Source organism: Sebastes umbrosus, chromosome 18 (genome assembly GCF_015220745.1).
Source record: "Sebastes umbrosus isolate fSebUmb1 chromosome 18, fSebUmb1.pri, whole genome shotgun sequence".
In the NCBI taxonomy this organism is placed as follows: domain Eukaryota; kingdom Metazoa; phylum Chordata; class Actinopteri; order Perciformes; family Sebastidae; genus Sebastes; species Sebastes umbrosus.
In genome coordinates, this window is record NC_051286.1 from 7,825,771 (window position 1) to 7,844,500 (window position 18,730).

At 37.8% G+C, this 18,730-nt stretch overlaps 1 protein-coding gene across 3 annotated transcripts in view; it reads left to right on the forward strand.

The window, feature by feature from the left end:
• tfap2b (transcription factor AP-2 beta) overlaps positions 1-17,457 on the forward strand; it is a 25,477-nt gene extending 8,020 nt beyond the window's left edge. For 2 of the 3 annotated variants that reach the window (XM_037749881.1, XM_037749883.1), the window contains exons 2-7: positions 4,494-4,958; positions 7,270-7,324; positions 9,930-10,149; positions 10,473-10,591; positions 11,483-11,624; positions 16,452-17,457. In XM_037749881.1, coding sequence (XP_037605809.1) covers positions 4,494-4,958; positions 7,270-7,324; positions 9,930-10,149; positions 10,473-10,591; positions 11,483-11,624; positions 16,452-16,740 — 1,290 coding nt within the window. In that variant the 3' untranslated portion in view covers positions 16,741-17,457. Of the gene's footprint in view, positions 1-1,240; positions 2,039-4,493; positions 4,959-7,269; positions 7,325-9,929; positions 10,150-10,472; positions 10,592-11,482; positions 11,625-16,451 lie in introns of those variants that run through there. The other variant, XM_037749882.1, reaches the window with a different exon arrangement.
• The last annotated feature ends 1,273 nt before the right edge of the window (positions 17,458-18,730 follow it).

The following is an 18,730-nucleotide window of genomic DNA, read 5'->3' on the forward strand; positions in this document are numbered from 1 at the left end:
AAATACAAAAAAAGAACATAGATTGTGTTTTTAAAGAAACTTTCTCATGTCAATTTGTCCTGGAAATGTTTTTTTTTTGTTTTTTTTAAAGATGTGTGCAACTTATGTAAACAAATTAAGAAAAGAAAAACACTCCTAATACATTTAATATGCTCCAAAAATCAAAATGGTGCATCAAATGGTGTGCGTAAAAGTGTTTTTACGCACGGAATTTGACTTTGGTGGAAGCCTTTAAAAGACAGCTGCAACACATGAGCCACCGTTTATTCTTTGTGTATTCGTCAGTGTGTGGCTGCTGTTCAGGTTAAATGTCTTGGAGTGACTGGAGATCTTGTGTTTGTGCAGGTATTTTGTGTGCGTAAAAGTGTTTTTACGCACGGAATTTCACTTTGGTGGAAGCCTTTTCTGCATCGTCTTACATTGGCACGAGGCTGAGTGTGTATTTATGCTGACAAAAAAAAGTGCACTTTAATGTAAGTTCATTTTAAAACTGTATTTCAGTGTACTTTTTAAGATAGGATACATAATTACAAATACTTATAGTGGTAAATTAGTGTACTTGTGAAAAGTTATTTCCCAGTCTTTTAATACACTATCAGTATGTTTGATTAAAGTGTACTTTTCTGTTCATTAGACGTGTATACTATACTAGAAGTGTATCAGTTTACTTACAAAAAGTGCACTTTAGTTCATTTTAAGCTGCAGTATACTTTTTTTTTACCTGGGTCAAGTGGACACACAAAAAAACGTGTAATTCCTCCTTAAGAGATCTATTTTTTTTTTACTCTAAATAACATACATAACGTTGACTTTAAAGTGCCCTTTTTCCACTAAAAACTACTTAATTGAAATAAGAGGATTTGACCCTTTTAAGGCTAATAAAAGGCAGCTGCAACACATGAGCCAACGTTTACTCTGTGTGTATTCTTCAGTGTGTGCGTGTTGTGTTGGCAGGCTGCAGTTTAGGTTAAATGTCTTGGAGTGATGGAGATCTTGTGTTTGTGGAGGTATTTAGTGTGCGTAAAAGTGTCTGTTTGGTTGGAACAGACCCTTTGACCCTGGTGGTATTAGTGTCATAAGTGAGCTTTACAGGAACCCCTGTTTATATTGTTATCCACCAACTTGACTTATGTTGCTTTTTTATAACGTCAAAGTCTGCGCATAAATGGTTTGTACAAAAAGTATCTCCAGAATAGAATAGAATAGAAAGCTTTATTGTATAAATAAATATAAACAGAAGAAGTGTTACACTAGAAGTATAAAATATAAAAAATAGATGTAATGTAAACAGAGGTAATTACACTTGTAAAACAGGTAGGGTAGATGTAATAAATAAATAAATGGCAAGAAAAGTGTGTCTTCCTTGCGTCAGACTTTGCCTATAATAAAAAAGGCCCCCCTTAAAGTGCGTATTTTTTGTGTGATGGGGGAATTCCTCACAGGTCTGGTCACCACCCTGTTCGCTTTCTCCTCTCTTCTCCATCTCCTGCTGTTCGCGCGTCGTTTCGGCTCTCCACGGAATTTAAACGTCACTCACTCATCAGTTTGCGCGAGAGAGAAGCTTCACGCTCCAAGTGTCGCCAAGTCCCCCTGCCTCGCGCACATTAATATTCCTGTAAGTCTCTAAGTCATGAATAACAATTACACCGTATACCGGGGGTATAGAGGCGGAGGCTCTCGGTGCTCACACTCAGAGCGGCGGCTGCAGCTCCGGGCGGAGGAAGGAAGGTTCTGCTGGAGCTCTATAGACCTGCAAGACACTAGAACGCGCTGCTTTCTCCTGCTGTAGATTCTAGAACGCGCTGCTTTTCACCTGCTGTAGATTCTAGAACGCGCTGCTTTTCACCTGCTGTAGATTCTAGAACGCGCTGCTTTTCACCTGCTGTAGATTCTAGAACGCGCTGTTTCCACCTGGAATGAGTTTGGCTATCTCGGCCCAATATCTCTACTCTCCTGCTGCCGTTTTACCACAAGCCTGCTCTTGACACCAACACCACCAGAGGGTTTACAAATGTTAGTCCACTCCTACTCCACCGCGGTGAGTTCCCATCCCTTCACATTTTCACAATTCCTTTTTGCGCAAATGGTGATTCTGCAGACATTGCTATAGGAGCTTTTTTCGTTGTGGGACATTTTGAATAACGTTTTTCCTTCAGGCTCTTATACGATACGATACAACTTTATTGTCAGTTTGCACTGAAATTAATTTTGCATGCAGCTCAGTTTGAGAAAAAGCACACATCCAATAGACATACTGTTACCATATAGACAGACAGACAAGTAAGACCCATCAGACAAAAAAAAAAAACATATCACAATTATTCATAGTATAACCCCATTACAAAATGACCATCTGTCCTCTGGATTTACATGTCTTTAGCAGCACATTAATTATTATTATTTAGCAACAAGATGGACTGATGGACAAAAGCGTTCTATGCAGGTAAAATGTAGGGACTCTGATTCGCCTCTTGGAGGGCAGAAGTTGATATTTACCATTTCAACTTTGCGCAAATGGTGATTCTCCAGACATTGCTATAGGAGCTTTGTTCGTTGTTAGAAATTTTGAATTAGGCTGTAACGTTTTTTCCTCCAGGCTCTTATGCTCGGACCTCTCGCCTCAGAGACAGTTTTTACCCTCAGGCAGGAGGTCAGACTACTGAACAGTAGCACTAAATGAATGCAGAGCTGTGGATTGTTTTATGGATGTTTTTCAATTGTTTTATAATTTTGTTCTCAGGTATTGTCTTATTTATTGTAGTATTTATCTAGTGTACTATTTATAGATTTTAAGGGCTGAGAGAGAGCCAGGGTAAAATGCATTTCATTGCATTTCACTGTACACTGTACTTTTAAATGCATATGACTAATAAACTTGAACTTATGTGCTTTTTGTTCAGGAGATTTAGTGCCAGTTACTTTATCACCAGAGGCAATATGCTGTAATAAATGCTTCCTGGTCCTATAGGCCTCCATGTGGTTTTATTTCCTTAAAATGTGCTTCTGCTTTGAGTTGATTTGTTCTGTTCTTCTCTGCACACACTTTTTTATATATATTTTATACTTCTAGTGTAACACTCTGTTTATATATTTATTTATTACATCTACTTTACCTGTTTTATTTACTTTATAACTGTGTGTGTTTTACCTGTTATATGAGATATATATATGTATATATATATGTATATATTTGACCTTTTGATATCAATGTGATTTCAGTGTATTAGGCCATTGTGTGCAGTATTGCAAATCAAAAAGTCTTTGAAGCAATATTGGATTTTTATATGAATTTTGCATCATTATGATGAAACACGTTGATTTGTCATTTCATTTGCAGGATTATTTGCAACCAGACATTCCTGTCTTATTTTTTTATTTACCCATAAACAGTTTCTCATGTGATTTTCAAGAAAAGGTATTATGATATACAGTAAATTGCGATATAAAAATTAGAGCTGTCAATCGATTCAAATATTTAACGGTGATTGATTGCATAATTGCCAATGATTAATCTCAATTAATCGCAAATGAATCACACTTTTTTTTTTATCCGTTCAAAATCTAACTTTTACCTGCCTCGTTTAGTCTTGCCAAGTATTTGTTTTAAAGCACTGACCAGAAGTTTCTATTCTATTCTATTCTGTGCAATATATCCTTGATGCAATATACACCTAAAGTGCAACTACCTTTGTTTACATTTTATTTATTACATCTACCCTATTTTACAAGTGCAATTACCTCTGTTTACATTACATCTATTTTTTATATTTTATACTTCTAGTGTAACACTTCTTTTTTATATTTATTTATTACATCTATTTTACCTGTTTTATTTACTTTATAACTGTGTGTGTGTTTTACCTGTTATATGTTTTACCTGTTTTATTTTCTTTATATACTGTGTGTGTGTTTTACCTGTTTTATGTTTTACCTGTTTTATTTGCTTTATATAATGTGTGTGTGTTTTACCTGTTATATGTTTTATCTGCCTCGTTTAGTCTTGTCAAGTATTTGTTTTAAAGCACTGATTAGAAGTGGCAAAATGTGAATATCGTTGTATTTAATACAATGACAATTAAGCTTTCTATTCTATTCTATTCTATTCTGGAGACACTTTTTGGCACGAACCATTTATGCGCAAACAGACTTTGACGTTATGAAAATGCAACATAAGTCAAGTTGGTGGATAACAATATAAGCAGGGGTTCTACTTTACCTGTTTTATTTGTCTTATTATAACTGTGTGTGTTTTACCTGTTATATTTTGTACCTGTTTTATTTGCTTTATATACTGTGTGTGTGTGTGTGTGTGTGTGTGTGTGTGTTTTTATCTGTTATATGTTTTACCTGTTATGTTTTATCTGCCTCGTTTAGTCTTGTCAACTATTTGTTTTAAAGCACTGAACCAGAAGTGGCAAACTGTGAATCTCGTTGTATTTAATACAATGACAATAAAGCTTTCTATTCTATTCTATTCTATTCTATTCTCCAAGGACCGGCATGACGGCGTCTCGAGCCACAGCTCGCGCCTGTCCCAGCTGGGCTCGGTGTCGCACGGGGGACCCTACTCGAGCGCGCCTCCGCTGTCTCACGCGCCATCCTCGGACTTCCAGCCTCCGTATTTCCCGCCACCTTACCAGCCGCTCGCTCACTACCAGAGCCAGGACCCGTACTCCCACGTCAGCGACCCGTACTCCCTGAACTCGCTGCACCAGAGCCAGCAGAGCGCCTGGGGTGCTCGGCAGCGGCAGGATGCGGCCGGAGAGCGGATGGACAGCTCGGCTCTGCTCGCTCAGCCTCGGGCCTCGCTGCCGCAACTGTCCGGACTGGACCCGCGGAGGGATTACACACACGGTGTGAGGCGGCCGGACGTGCTGCTGCACTCCGCTCACCCGGGACTAGACTCCGGGATGGGAGACGGACTGCTGCACGGGCTGCACGGCATGGAGGACGTCCAGGTGAGGCACAGAGCACACCTGAGATTTACACCAGTTAAAGTGTATTTAACATTTTTTTAATTTTTTTTTTAATTTATTTACTTTAATTAAAGATATGATGATGAGAAGGACTATTATTTCAAATTAATTTAATTTATATTTTATTTTATTTTTTTTATTTATTTTATTTTTTTTATTTATTTGCACATATATAAAACTTCACAAAATCCAGTCAATGAAAAAAAACCAAGAAAGAGTCACAGATCACAGCTGAGATTTACACCAGTTAAAGTGCATTTAACATATTGACCTGTTTTAATTATGATGATTCATTTAGTTTAGTTTTTTTCCCCCCATGTATATACGAGAAAGGTAAAACTGCAGGACCAATATGCCATTATTACAATTTATTGTATATTATCTCAATAATGTTCAGTGACAGATCACAGCTGAGATTTACAAGAGTTAAAGTGCATTTAACATATTGCACCTGTTCCAGTTAGGATTCATTTTAGTTTTTTTTTGTCCATGTTATATTGAGGATATTGGGATCATTATATAGAATAGAATAGAATAGACAGCTTTATTGTCATTGTATTAAATACAACGAGATTCACAGTTGCCACTTCTGGTCAGTGCTTTAAAACAAACACTTGACAAGACTAAAAGAGGCAGATAAAACATATAACAGGTAAAACACACACAGTTATAAAGTAAATAAAACAGGTAAAGTATGAATAAATAAATATAAACAGACGAGAAAGGTAAAACTGCAGGACCAATATGCCATTATTACAATTTATGGTATATTATCTCAATATTAGATATAAAATGTATGTATTATAATCATGAATGTAACCATTCACATTTACAGTAAAGCACTATTATGTTTAACTGAAACAAACTCCAGGTATATAAACCTAATTTGGATGGCATGAAATACTGCAACAAAATTAAAGTAGATTAATTAAAAAGAACACAGTGGATGAAACGGATTGGTAATTGTTGGCAGTCGTCTTCCTTCATTGTCTCTGTGGCTTCAGAGTTGAGGTCAGTGACCTCAGAGCAGCTCCCTCAGGGCTGCATGGACTCTCCCAGCAGCTGGAGCCTGAACGCAAATGGCCCACAGCGAAACAAACTGTCTGCAGAGAGCTCAGACATCTTCTTTGATGAGAAGATGCTGATATGTGGAATAATTCACACAAATTGCTGCATGGAGCTCAAACGTTGCTTATGTGACTTCAAATTCACCTTAATGTTGAGGCAGAAAAGTCTGGAGAAGATTCTGCAATATTTTATCAACTTTGTGTTTTTTTAAATCCATCCAATTTTGTGTTTGTTTTTTTTAAATCTATCTAATTTTGTGTTTTTTTTAAATCTATCCAATTTTGTGTTTTTTTAAATCTATCCAATTTTGTGTTTGTTTTTTTTAAATCTATCTAATTTTGTGTTTTTTTTAAATCTATCCAATTTTGTGTTTTTTTAAATCTATCCAATTTTGTGTTCTTTTAAATCTATCCAATTTTGTGTTTGTTTTTTTTAAATCAATCCAATTTTGTGGGGGTTTTTTTATTTATTATTTTTAATTATTATTATTATTATTATTATTATTATTATTATTATTATTATTATATCCATGCTCATATTTATTGTTGTATTTTTATTCATGCAATTTGAAGGTTGTCATTTTTGTTTTACAAAATAATATAGACATTTTTTTTTTTATTATTATTATTTTTTTTATTTTTTTATTTTTTTATTTTTTTGCTGCCAAGGTACAAAATAATACACCCAATAAGTCCAGTTACCAGCTCAGTGTTGGTGAAATGGAGTTTATGGTGAGCTGTGTAGGATTTCATCTTCCCCTCGTCTCCCCTCAGGGCACAACCATCACGAATTGTTTGCCATTTAACCTCCACATTACATTCTCATTTCTGGCTTTCCGTATTTGTGTCATGCATTTATTAACCCCATTTAAATTTGTTTTAACAACTTCTATTATTTTTTTTATGCTTCATCTTTTTTATACGAGCGTGCAGCAATGATGACAAACAGCAGGTCTATTCAGAGAGGAATTTATCTCACAGGATGATGATGATGAATGAGGCTTTAAATGTGTGAGAGCAGCTTCTTCTATAAATGAGTCACGTCATGATGAATAAAAAAAGAGGGATTGTATTAATAAATCAGATTTGTTTGCTCTGTGGAAACAATTTAAGGAAATTTAAGAATTTGTGGAAAAAAACTAAAAATGAGTTTCACATTATTACATTATGGATCTTCTTGTTTAAAGCAGACTATAATGATTTTGTATTTATCTCGCTTCTAACAGACCATTGATGACACCAACGGAACGAGCATCCTGGATCAATCAGTCATTAAGAAAGGTAACACACACACACACACACACACACTCACACTCACACTCACACACACTCTGCTGTCTGAGCTCTCAATAAGGTTGCCAATAATTCTATTAATATGATTAAAACAACAAAATTTCAGAAAAAATAGCCCATAATATATATATTTAAAAAAAACATAATTTGGCATTTTTTAAAGGGTAAAGTTTAGGTGTTCTTTCCTCCCTATGCCGTTGTATAATTTATTGTCTTATGAATTATGATGATTCATGGTGCGTAGAACTACAGTCTCGCTCTTAAAGGTCCCATATTGTAAAAAGTAAGATTTTCATGTATTTTTTTTTATTATAAAGCAGGTTTAAGTGCTTTATAAAAACTGTGAAAGTATCGAAGCGCTCAATATATAGAGAAATACACACAGCCCGTATTCAGAAATTGTGCGTTTGAAACAAGCCGTTAGGAATTCTGTCCATTTGTGATGTCACAAATATACAATATTTAGACCATTACACAGTTTTAAACGTAAACATTCTAAACGTGTCCCAGTTTATTTCCTGGTTGCAGTGTATGTGAATGACATCAGCTAACAGGAAGTAAACATAGACCCAAACTGCTGCCAGGCAATGCAATTCTGTTGCAATTCCGTTGAAATGCACTAAAACGGAGCGTTTCAGACAGGGTAAATACAGGTATATTCAGACAGAATAAATGAGGAAAATAAAGTTTTTTTTTAACATTACAATATGTAAACATGTTTTAGTAGGAACACAAAATACAAATATGAAGCTGAAAATGAGCACGATATGGGACCTTTAAAAAGACCACAATTTGGATGAAAACCAGACCAGACGCGTCACATCTCCATGTTCCAGGCTGTTATAAAGGTCTATCCTCTGCTCCATTCATCTGGGTTTCTTTGTGGTGCCCATGGATGAGGTATCTGTGCGCCTGGTTATAACGATGCCGGTATATATTGAGTGCAGCAGCCTTCAGTGAGTGAGTCTCTGACAGGCTGCCACGCTGCCGCCCTGATGATGTGAACTGATTTAGTTACCGGATGTTGAGTGACTGAAGCTCCCCGCGGGGCATTTAAGCCGCTGATGTAATAAATGGCACCGCTCACGGAGATCTCGTGAGCTCGTTTAGAGCTAATCTGCGGTATTATCCCCCGTGGAGCCATCAAACCAAACCCCCTCACACTGGCCCCTACGCATGCATGCATCTCTCTTTATTTTACACCATTAGTGCGCATTAACACGCAGGATGAAGGCGCATCCAGTGCTGCTGGTTGGTGGTGGGAGTTAAACCGGCCGTGGAGAGAACACAGGGAGGTGGTTAATGCGATTTGAGAGCGCGAGCCAATCAACAATCGATAATATTGTAATGAGAATGTCACGCGACATTAAAGGTCCCATATTATGCTCATTTTCAGGTTCATACTTGTGTTTTGTGTTTGTACTAGAACATGTTTACATGCTGTAATGCTCAAAAAAAACTTTATTTTCCTCATACTGTCTGCTTGAATATACCTGTATTTTCCTTCTGTCTGAAACGCTCCGTTTTAGCGCATTTCAAGGGAATTGCAACAGAATTGCGTTGTTAGGCAACACTTTGGGTCTATGTTTACTTCCTGTCAGCTGATGTCATTCACATACACTGCAACAGGAAATAAACTGTGACACATTTAGAATGTTTACATTAAAAACTGTGAAATGGTCTAAATATTGTATATTTGTGACATCACAAATGGACAGAAATCCTAACGGCTTGTTTCAAACGCACAGTTTCTGAATACGGGCTGTGTGTATTTCTCTGTGGATAAAGCGTTTTGATACTTTCACAGTATTTATATATCACTTCAACCTGCTTTATAATATAAAAGACATTAAAATGTCACTTTTTATAATATGGGACCTTTAAACCGGCCGTGGAGAGAGGACGGGGAGGTGGTTAATATGATTTGAGAGCGCGAGCCAATCAAAAATCGATAATATCGTAATGAGAATGTTGCGCGACATTAAATGCGCAACCGACTTTACTGTCTTTTGGAGGCCGTACCAGGCTCGGGTTTATGGTTAGAAGATAGGGGCATCATATGAAATTAGAAAATCTAAGGACTCCATTAGTACCATATCATGTCATATTAGCTTGTCAGGAAGGAGGCTAACTCTCTAAAGTTGGGCTAAAATTTGGTGGGGAAAAACTGGCATGGCCATTTGTTAAGGTGTCCCTTGACCTCTGACCTCAAAATATGTGACTGAAAATGGGTTCTATGGGTACCCACGAGTCTCCCCTTTACAGACATGCCCACTTTATAATAATCCTATGCAGTTTTGGGGAAAACATGCAGTTTTTTTTAATGCAGTATACATGGGAACTTGGGATCCTAGTAGCATTTTGCATCTTAATAATACAATACAATAGGTGTTTAATTTTGGCCCATGGCCCACCATTGAGTTCAGGTTTGGCCCTCAAGGGGAAAAGACTGGGCACCCTTGATCTAAAGGTACAGTGTTAACTTTGGCCTACTCCTCGGGGGTGTTGGAGTGTCAACTGCAGATATGAAAATTGCCATTACAATCTCCTTGTATTTTTTTTTTAATTATTATGTAACCTTCCCTCTTTTCAGTGCCCATGCCGCACAAGAACATGGGCTCTCTGATGCTCGGTAAGGACGGCCTCATCGGTGGCATCTCCGTCAACATTAACGAGGTGTTCTGCTCGGTACCGGGCCGCCTGTCGCTGCTCAGCTCCACCTCCAAGTACAAAGTGACCGTAGGGGAGGTGCAGAGGAGACTGTCTCCACCAGAGTGCCTCAACGCCTCCTTGTTGGGGGGCGTGTTGAGAAGGTATGACTGCTGCAGCCTCAGAGCATGGAAGAAAATAACTGTGTGCATGTTTAAAAAAGCTTCTGGCTCTATAAATCTATTAATGAAACCCTGAACAGTGTGAATCGGTTGCCATTTATCTCATATATAGATTCTATTTAACATTAACAAAAACCTCTGGAGACCAACTGGAGCTCAAGCTGACTGTTTAATAAAGTTTCCAAACTTTAAAGCACATATTGGTCATTTATTAATATAGGCTAATGCTCTGTGAGAAGACATATGTCTAAATATATGTGCCCTACTTCAGTTTACATTAATTAGTTTCCTTTTTTTTCCTGCAGAGCAAAGTCCAAAAACGGTGGGAAATGTCTGCGAGAAAAGCTGGAGAAGATTGGACTCAATTTACCTGCTGGGAGACGCAAAGCTGCCAACGTCACATTACTAACATCTCTAGTAGAAGGTGATTCACTGTTTTTAACTACATAAATACAGAATATGCAGAAATATACTCTTTTACTGTGAGACAAACATTTTATTTGCTACCTTTGACAGTGATTTCAACATCACCAACAATTACGCACGATCAAAAAATGGTACTACAAAGGTCATGACCTTACAGGCTTGTCAAATGACAGTGATCCTGTATTCATAAAATGGCTGCAAGAATATATAATGTCAGAAAAATAAATATTTAACAAGACATGGAGAGAAGTGGACTGGGGTTACTAAATTACATTAAATGATTAATTCTTTTATTAAAAGCTGCAGTTTGGGCCTATAGCCGGTTGTATATTTTCCATATGGGCCTTGTTTCTCATACATGTAGCCCTCTATAATATTACCCATAAATGTGGTCATTTCAATTAGGACAACCAGGTAATATATAGGGAGAATATGTCTTTTTAAAAATGTAGTTCAAATATGTTTATTCAACCTAGGATTTACTCATCTACTCAGAAAGTCATGAAGTTACTCAGAACAAATAACCTATTTTTAGCCTTTTGGGACTATTTTTTTCACTGAGTCTAAATTTTAATGTTGTGTTCAGAAGTGTAATAAAAAACCTCTCTTTTTAATAATCACGAACACGAGGTAATTAGCATCTATGGTTGATTTCCACAATAAAACAGTGAGAATTTACCATTTTCTATTGTTTTTGCATCACCTGAGAGGATGACAGCGGAGGGATATCGGTGCGTAAAAGGATGACGCACTAGAACGTTCTCTACGTTCTAGAACTAGACGCTCATAGAAACAGAAAAAGAAGCAGGTTTTTGTTGGGTGGAGTTGTTGTTGTTTTGTCTCTATTATATTTCCATCGACTATAACCTCACCTGTACCGTCCCTCCAGGTGAGGCGGTCCACCTGGCTCGGGACTTCGGTTACATCTGCGAGACGGAGTTCCCAACCAAAGCTGTGAGCGAGTACCTCAACCGGCAGCACGCGGACCCCAACGAGCTGCACACGCGGAAAAACATGCTGCTGGCGACAAAGTGAGTCAGAATCAGAATCGTGTTTATTGCCAGGTGTAAGAGGTATTCACTAGGAATTTGCTTTGGTATTGTTGGTGCAAGTTAAACAGTATAATAACAAAAGAATAGAAAAAAACGTTAGAATAAAATAAGAATAAAAAAAAAAATAAAATAAAATAAAAAATTGAATTTCTACCAATATACAATAAACAAAAATAAACATGATATAAAACAGATAGAGCAAATTGAGTCTGATGGAGCGTTTGATTAGAATCTGTTCCCTTATAGAGGATGTTGTCTGTCATAGAATATATATAATACATGTCTGGAGAGTGACATATATAGGGAGATACCGGTGGTAATAACATTATGAGTAGTTTAATTTAGGTATTTAGACACATTCAACCAGAGCACAGCACCATGGAGAATAAGGAGGACAAAGGTCATGACCCTGATACATATCTGTCTGTCAACACAGAAAGCAAAGTTTGATTAGATTCTGTTCCCTTATAAAGGATGTTGTCTGTCATAGAATATGTATAATACATGTCTGGAGAGTGGCATATAGGGAGATAAAGGTGGTAATAACATTATGAGTAGTTTAATCATATAAACGAGCAATTTAGGTATTTAGGCATATTCAACCAGAGCACAGCACCATGGAGAATAAAGAGGACAAAGGTCATGACCCTGATACATATCTGTCAGTCAACACAGAGTGCTGGGTAAAGAGGGAGAACGTGATGTTTTTTTCACAACAAAACACACTTTTACAAAAACATCCAGTCAGTCTCAAGACATTTCTGTTCTAACACAGCAGATGTTCTGCTGTTTAAATGTCCCAAAGATCCACAACAGTCATATATTTATAGCTCAGAATCTCCCTGTTTGACAGAGTTTTACAGTTCCAGCAGGGTGCCATTAGGAAATGTTGCTGTTTATTTGAATTACATAACTGTCACACATATACAGGGTGAAAAACAGGACACTTCTGCAAGTAGTTAAAATTGTGCTGAATGAAATTATGGTGAAATTAAAACTCTCTGTCTCATTTTCCCGGGGCCTCTGTGGCCCCTCTAAAAACTCCCCGAGGGTGCAAACCGCTCTCCTGTATCCTCTGCGCTTTATACTCTATATCACACGCAGTCCATTGTGCCACAGTGAACATGGCATTGACATTTAAAAAAGGAGAGTGAGATTTTCTTAATGAAACGCATTGAAACTGGATATGGATCTAACCTGTAATGAAAATGGCTGATTGAAAAAAATTGTCACACTGAAAAACGAGGGCAGTTAAATTCAATTCAACCATTTAAGAAATGAGCAGAAATACGCAGTAAAAGTCAAGAGTCTTATAGTGGCTAAACAGAAGAAGCAAGGCATTAAATAACCTTTAGCTCAACACGATCCTTATTTGATGCTGGACACACAGACATTATTAAATACGAGCTCTGAGGTTGTGTATGTTTGACCTCGGCTTCTGGTCTTTGAGGCGATCCATTTTTACTGGTTCTCCTCGTAAAAGTTACTTATATTAATCCATTTTTATGGCCGTTAAACTGTGGAATTGAATCCGGGATCCTCTGTGATTACTTTTAGCAGCCGAGCAACATAGATTTTCTTTAAAGAAACCAGGGTAGGAGAGGTGATTTTATAAATGTGGATTAAATCACACTTTGGATTTTTTGCCTATTTTTTACACTGACCGAAAAAAGCCAATTAATGAGCAATCCTGTTCTACGTCCATTTATCCCCCTGAATGAGATAAAAAAAAGGTTGCAAGCAGAGCTGTAAAGCATCTAACAAAGACCCCTTCAGGAAGCTTGTATTTTTAGCTTGCATAAATAGTGCTGCTGTCTGCTGGCCTGCACTGCATAAACCATCTGCCTGTGTGTGTGTGTGTAATGTACTCAGTATGTACGGTGTGTTCGGTGGTGGATGTTTGATGCTCAGATTCAAACCTGTTCCAATACTGTGTGTCGGTGCTGCCTGTTAGAAATTCATTATTTAGCAGTGAAGTGTTTCAAGTCGTCAGAAAACAACAGCGAGAGCCCTGAGTGTAGCCCGGGGTGGCGGCTTCTCCTCTCTACTCCCCTAACCCCAGCTGGGCTCGGCCTGCACAGCCTGTCACTCATTTGCTGGAGCTCTGCCCTTAGGCCGCTCGCAGGGTGTGTGTGTGTGTGTGAGTGTGTGTGTGTGTGCATGGGGCGTGCAAGTACAAATTTAAGAGAAAGAGAGTGAGAGAGGGAGGGAGAGAGAGAGAGAGAAAGGGGTCTCTTGAATATAAAATGTGGGCCTAAAACCAGAGGATGATTTGCTAAAAATTTAACAAGGAGAACAAGGTGAAGACGTGGTTTTTCTTTCACCGTTGCTTGTGAAGAGTGAAGATCCATTCGATGACCTCTTGTCTCAGATTACATTTATTAACGGTTAAAGATATGCTCTTCATGTGGAGGCCTCAAACCAGACAGCTTTCTTGCTTTTAGTATCAGTTTCACTTCATTTTCCAGACAGTGCTGTTGACTTTTAGTATTTCTGGGTGCATTTTGCTGTTAAAGTTGTGGTAATGTTTTTTTCTCATTCTTGAAGGTAATTTGTCAAACATAAATGATATGATATTGAGTATAGGGATGCACCGATATTGGATATCGGGCCTATACTGACTCATATAGCTGGATCGGATATCGGTGACAATGGGGCTGATCTATTCAATTCAATTTTGTGTTTATATACTATATACATTATATACAGGAATTTTAATTCCTGTTTAAGTTTTGAGCAATTTATTGCTGCATTAAAAAGGGTTACACTTCAATTATAATTCCTGTTCATTTTGAAGATTTTTTTACCAAGTTGCTGGGGATCAACTTTTATTTTAATGATAAATAACAATTCAGTAAATTTATATCTGTGTGTTTATTTGTTCCATTTGGCTTTACAAAGTTAAGAAAGCAATACTTAAATGAGGCCTGATGTTTCCTTAAACATAAAACAATGATCCTAGTCACTTCCACTCAGTGAGGCATACAGCTTATTAATTAAACACTGGTATCGTCCGATATCCAAAGCCCAGGTATCGGTATCGGGACTGAAGTAGGTGTTTAAAGATGAGAGGGTGTCCAATGGAGTCAGAAGCAGAAACATTTTCACTTGGTCTTCAGAATCGAAGAAAGAGCTTTGCTTTAGATTTTTGATGGACAAAAAAAGTATAAACTTCTTCATAGATTCACAGTCTATAGTCTCAACCTCAGCCAGAAGAATTACAGACTCTCACTACTTTCAGTTAGAAACTCTTACTCTCTCAGCAGTGCCACTTTGTCCTGGTATAGGCATACTGTTTCAGCTGATTGCATCTGATGCAAGTTCCTGCTTTTCCCTCTGATTTTTTTCCCAAAGCATTTTGGAAATGACACAAAATGAGATAAAGAGAAAAGATGAAAGAAAGTGGACTACACTTTGTTGGCATGGGATACAACCTACACAACATCACTTAAAGGGGTTAAAAAGGAAAAGTATCAGGGGGACTATTTTCCTTTGGGATAGCTTTTGTCATACAAGTTGTTAGAGTTAGACAGTGGGGTAAAAACCTCTCTGTTCTCTTGTAAATATCCTGATTGGGCAGACAACATTTAAAGAGAATGGCTGTAGCAGGAGGTCAACAGTTTGCACCATGTGGCTGAGGGAGATTTTACAGAATTGTACCAATGAAATCTGGTTTAACATCTTAAATGTGGGGTCATTCACAAGCTGCTGAACCATCTGACAGAATTTTATCAGTCTGGGTTTCAGTGATGATCCGAATGCTGTTTTATCCTCTTTCCCACACTAACAAGAATACTGTTGAAATGCAGCTTAAAGTGAATGTGCTTGTTTTCCCTCGTTGCAGTTAAAGCACCAAAGAACTGTGAGCTTGTAACTCATGTTGCTCTGTAAGTTTGAGGATGTATTGCAGGAACATCTGCAACTAATGCTGCAAAATATCCCTTAGTGTCTTCCCTTGAGACTGTTTCCACCACAGAGGCATCTCAGTAAGATGTTGGTGGAGGCTGATTTGGGTGCATTTCCGGAGGTTTTAAGCGAGGCAGGGGATGCACATACTGTATACTGTATCGGTATCGATAGGTGTTTTAGTTCATTACAAGATTATCATGGCCAAAAGAAATCATAATAACAATATTATTGAGATAGCCTATCTATAGAAAATATATATTTTTTAAATGCCATCAGTCAAATTCATCTTTAACGTTGTTTACTGTGTGTTTTGTCTCTTTTTTGGCAAATTAATTACACTCAAAACACCAGTGGTGGAGGGAGTCTGTAACCACAACGTGTACAAAAAGAACAATTACATTGATGGATAGTGAAAAGGCAACCAGATGAACTAAAAAAACTAAAAATCCACTATGCCTAACATTAGTACCTACACGATATTATCATAATTACTAACATGATAGCAATATTTCCTTTTAAAACTATCACAACTGTCATCAATACTGGTGTTTCGCGACACCCCTATTAATACCAAGTGAATATTGGTCACTCATTGCGCTCTGATATTCTGCAATTTGATTATTTACATATTGGCTGAAGGCAACTTAAAGAGATGTTTTGATCATGTTTTTGTTGCATTAGAGTTGCAAGTTATAGAATTATTGGTTTTCAGAGAGGTTTTGCTATCTTGTAGTCAAAATCCGGTGTCAGCCTTTCCACTAATAACTGTTAGAAACAATAGATAAGATGTTTGGAAATCACTGACAGGTACTGAATGTCCACTACCAGCAGTGGTGTTTCTATTTTGGGTAAACCAGAGTTCCCTCCTGACGTCTCGTTGTGTCTTGTCCCCTGCAGACAGCTGTGTAAGGAGTTCACAGACCTGCTGGCCCAGGACCGGACTCCCCTGGGCAACTCCAGGCCCAGCCCCATCCTGGAGCCCGGCATCCAGAGCTGCCTCTCCCACTTCTCCTTCATCACGCACGGCTTCGGCTCGCCCGCCATCTGCGCCGCGCTCACCACCCTCCAGAACTACCTCACCGAGGCTCTCAAAGGACTCGACAAGATGTTTCTCAACAACCCTCCCAACAACCGGCACGGGGACGGCGGCAACAAGGCCGACAAAGACGAGAAGCAGCGGAAATGAAGCGAAGACGGAGAGCCGGACGAGAGGCAGACACACAGACAGAGGCGTTATACACCGTTACTTCTAGCTTTACACCACTGCCACTGACCTGCCACACACAGGGCTGAAGACGAGGAGGAAGAGGAAGAGGAGGGAGGCTTGGTAGAGAGAAAGAGGCAGAGGAAGACACCTGTGGGCCAGTGTCAGAGAGCACAGAGGGATGTTTCATCTGTGTTACGTTCTTTTCATTCCCCTGAGGACATGATGGTTACTGTGTTACATCCATTTCGCTCCCCCTGCCTGCATCCTGTGAGACTGAGATGCTGTGAGCAGCCAACAAACAACATTGTGTGTGTGTGTGTGTGTGTCTGAATGAGAGTGTGTGTGTGTTTGTCGTCACACAGAAAAGCATTGTGGGTATGAAGATTGGCTGATTCTATTTGTGAAACAGGTTTGTTTAAGTACGAGGAGGGAGGGTGTTAATTTATGTGTGTAAATATTTATTTATATTAATTTAAATGGATGGTTGTGTAAATAGGTGCACCATGGAGTAGGCCTATTTATTTGTGATTTGTGAGCCGGCGGGCGGAGGGTGGAGGGGGGGGCAGGACTCATCCAGTGTTTTTCTGTTCTTCTAGAGCTGTTGTCATGGTGCTGATGATGGGTAGACATGCTTCTAATTGTCCAGTGATTTCATTTCTATCACATTGATAATAAACCATGTGTTTTATTATGCGAGGAGTGCAGCCGGCGCCTTTTCTCCACTAGAGTCCCACTAAGGTTTCAGTTCAATCCATTCAAAATGTAAAACATGCTATTCTCTAGCTGATGTTAGAGCATTTACCTTTAAACATGTAAGTGAAATAGTTTACATCTGGGGGTTTTAAAAGAAAATGCAACTTTCTGAATGACTGAAATTGGAGTTGGACCTCAACACTAATAGTTTTACTCACTGTGATATTCAGTGTCATGGTTCAAATTCACAGGCCGAGCATCTTTACTAGTCATTCTGATTTAAATGTGTCTGTTCATCACAACATAAATGTCTTACTGGTTTAGGTGCAACATAAAAAAAAAAACCATTAAGATATAATTAACGGTAATTGAAGAAAAGCATTAAATTTAATTTTTATTTTAATTTTAACTAATAATTCACTGCAGCAGACAGTACATTTCTGATCATTGTGAGGACATGGATCAATGAACAAAGCAAAAATAAGAATAAGTATTTGAGATATTCATTATAAAAAGCAACTAATTTTAACCTGAACTAGATAATAATCTATCATAATCTGGCCTTCCATCATTTTACAGGGAGGAAAGTATGTGGAAGTCATAAGAAACAGTGATATTCAAAAGGCAAAATCGTTATATGCAGTGATGATCAATGAGTAGTCAAGTTTTCAGTCATATTCTTCACCACACTTGTAGTTTATAGGTCAAAAATATGCTAAATAGTCCTTTAAATTGGCTTATACTTTTGTTATTGCTGACATGGAGGTTAAAGATATAGCCTACTGAAATTGTTTAGGGCTGCAAATAACGATTATTTTCATTGTAGATTAATCTGTTGATTATTTTCTTGATTAATCGATTAGTTGTTTGGTCTATAAAAGGTCAAAACAAAAATGGTGAAAAATGTCATTCAGTGTTACCCAAAGCCAAAGATGACGTCCTCAAATGTCTCGGATAGATATTCAGTTTACTGTCATAGAGGAGTAAAGAAACCAGAAAATATTCACATTTAAGAAGCTGGAATCAGAGAATTTAGACTTTTTTTTTTTCTTAAAAAAAAGACAAACTGATCAATCAGAAACAACTATTTTGGTGATTAATTTAATCAACTAATCGATTAATTGTTGCAGAAGGATATCACAATCTTTTCCAGTTTAAGTTGTCATTCAAATATTATTTAAACATATTTTATGTTAACTATACTGTGAAGAAGAATGATACAGGCTGGGAACCGACCAGACCTCCAGCGAAAGACACGTATCTTCAATTTTTGATC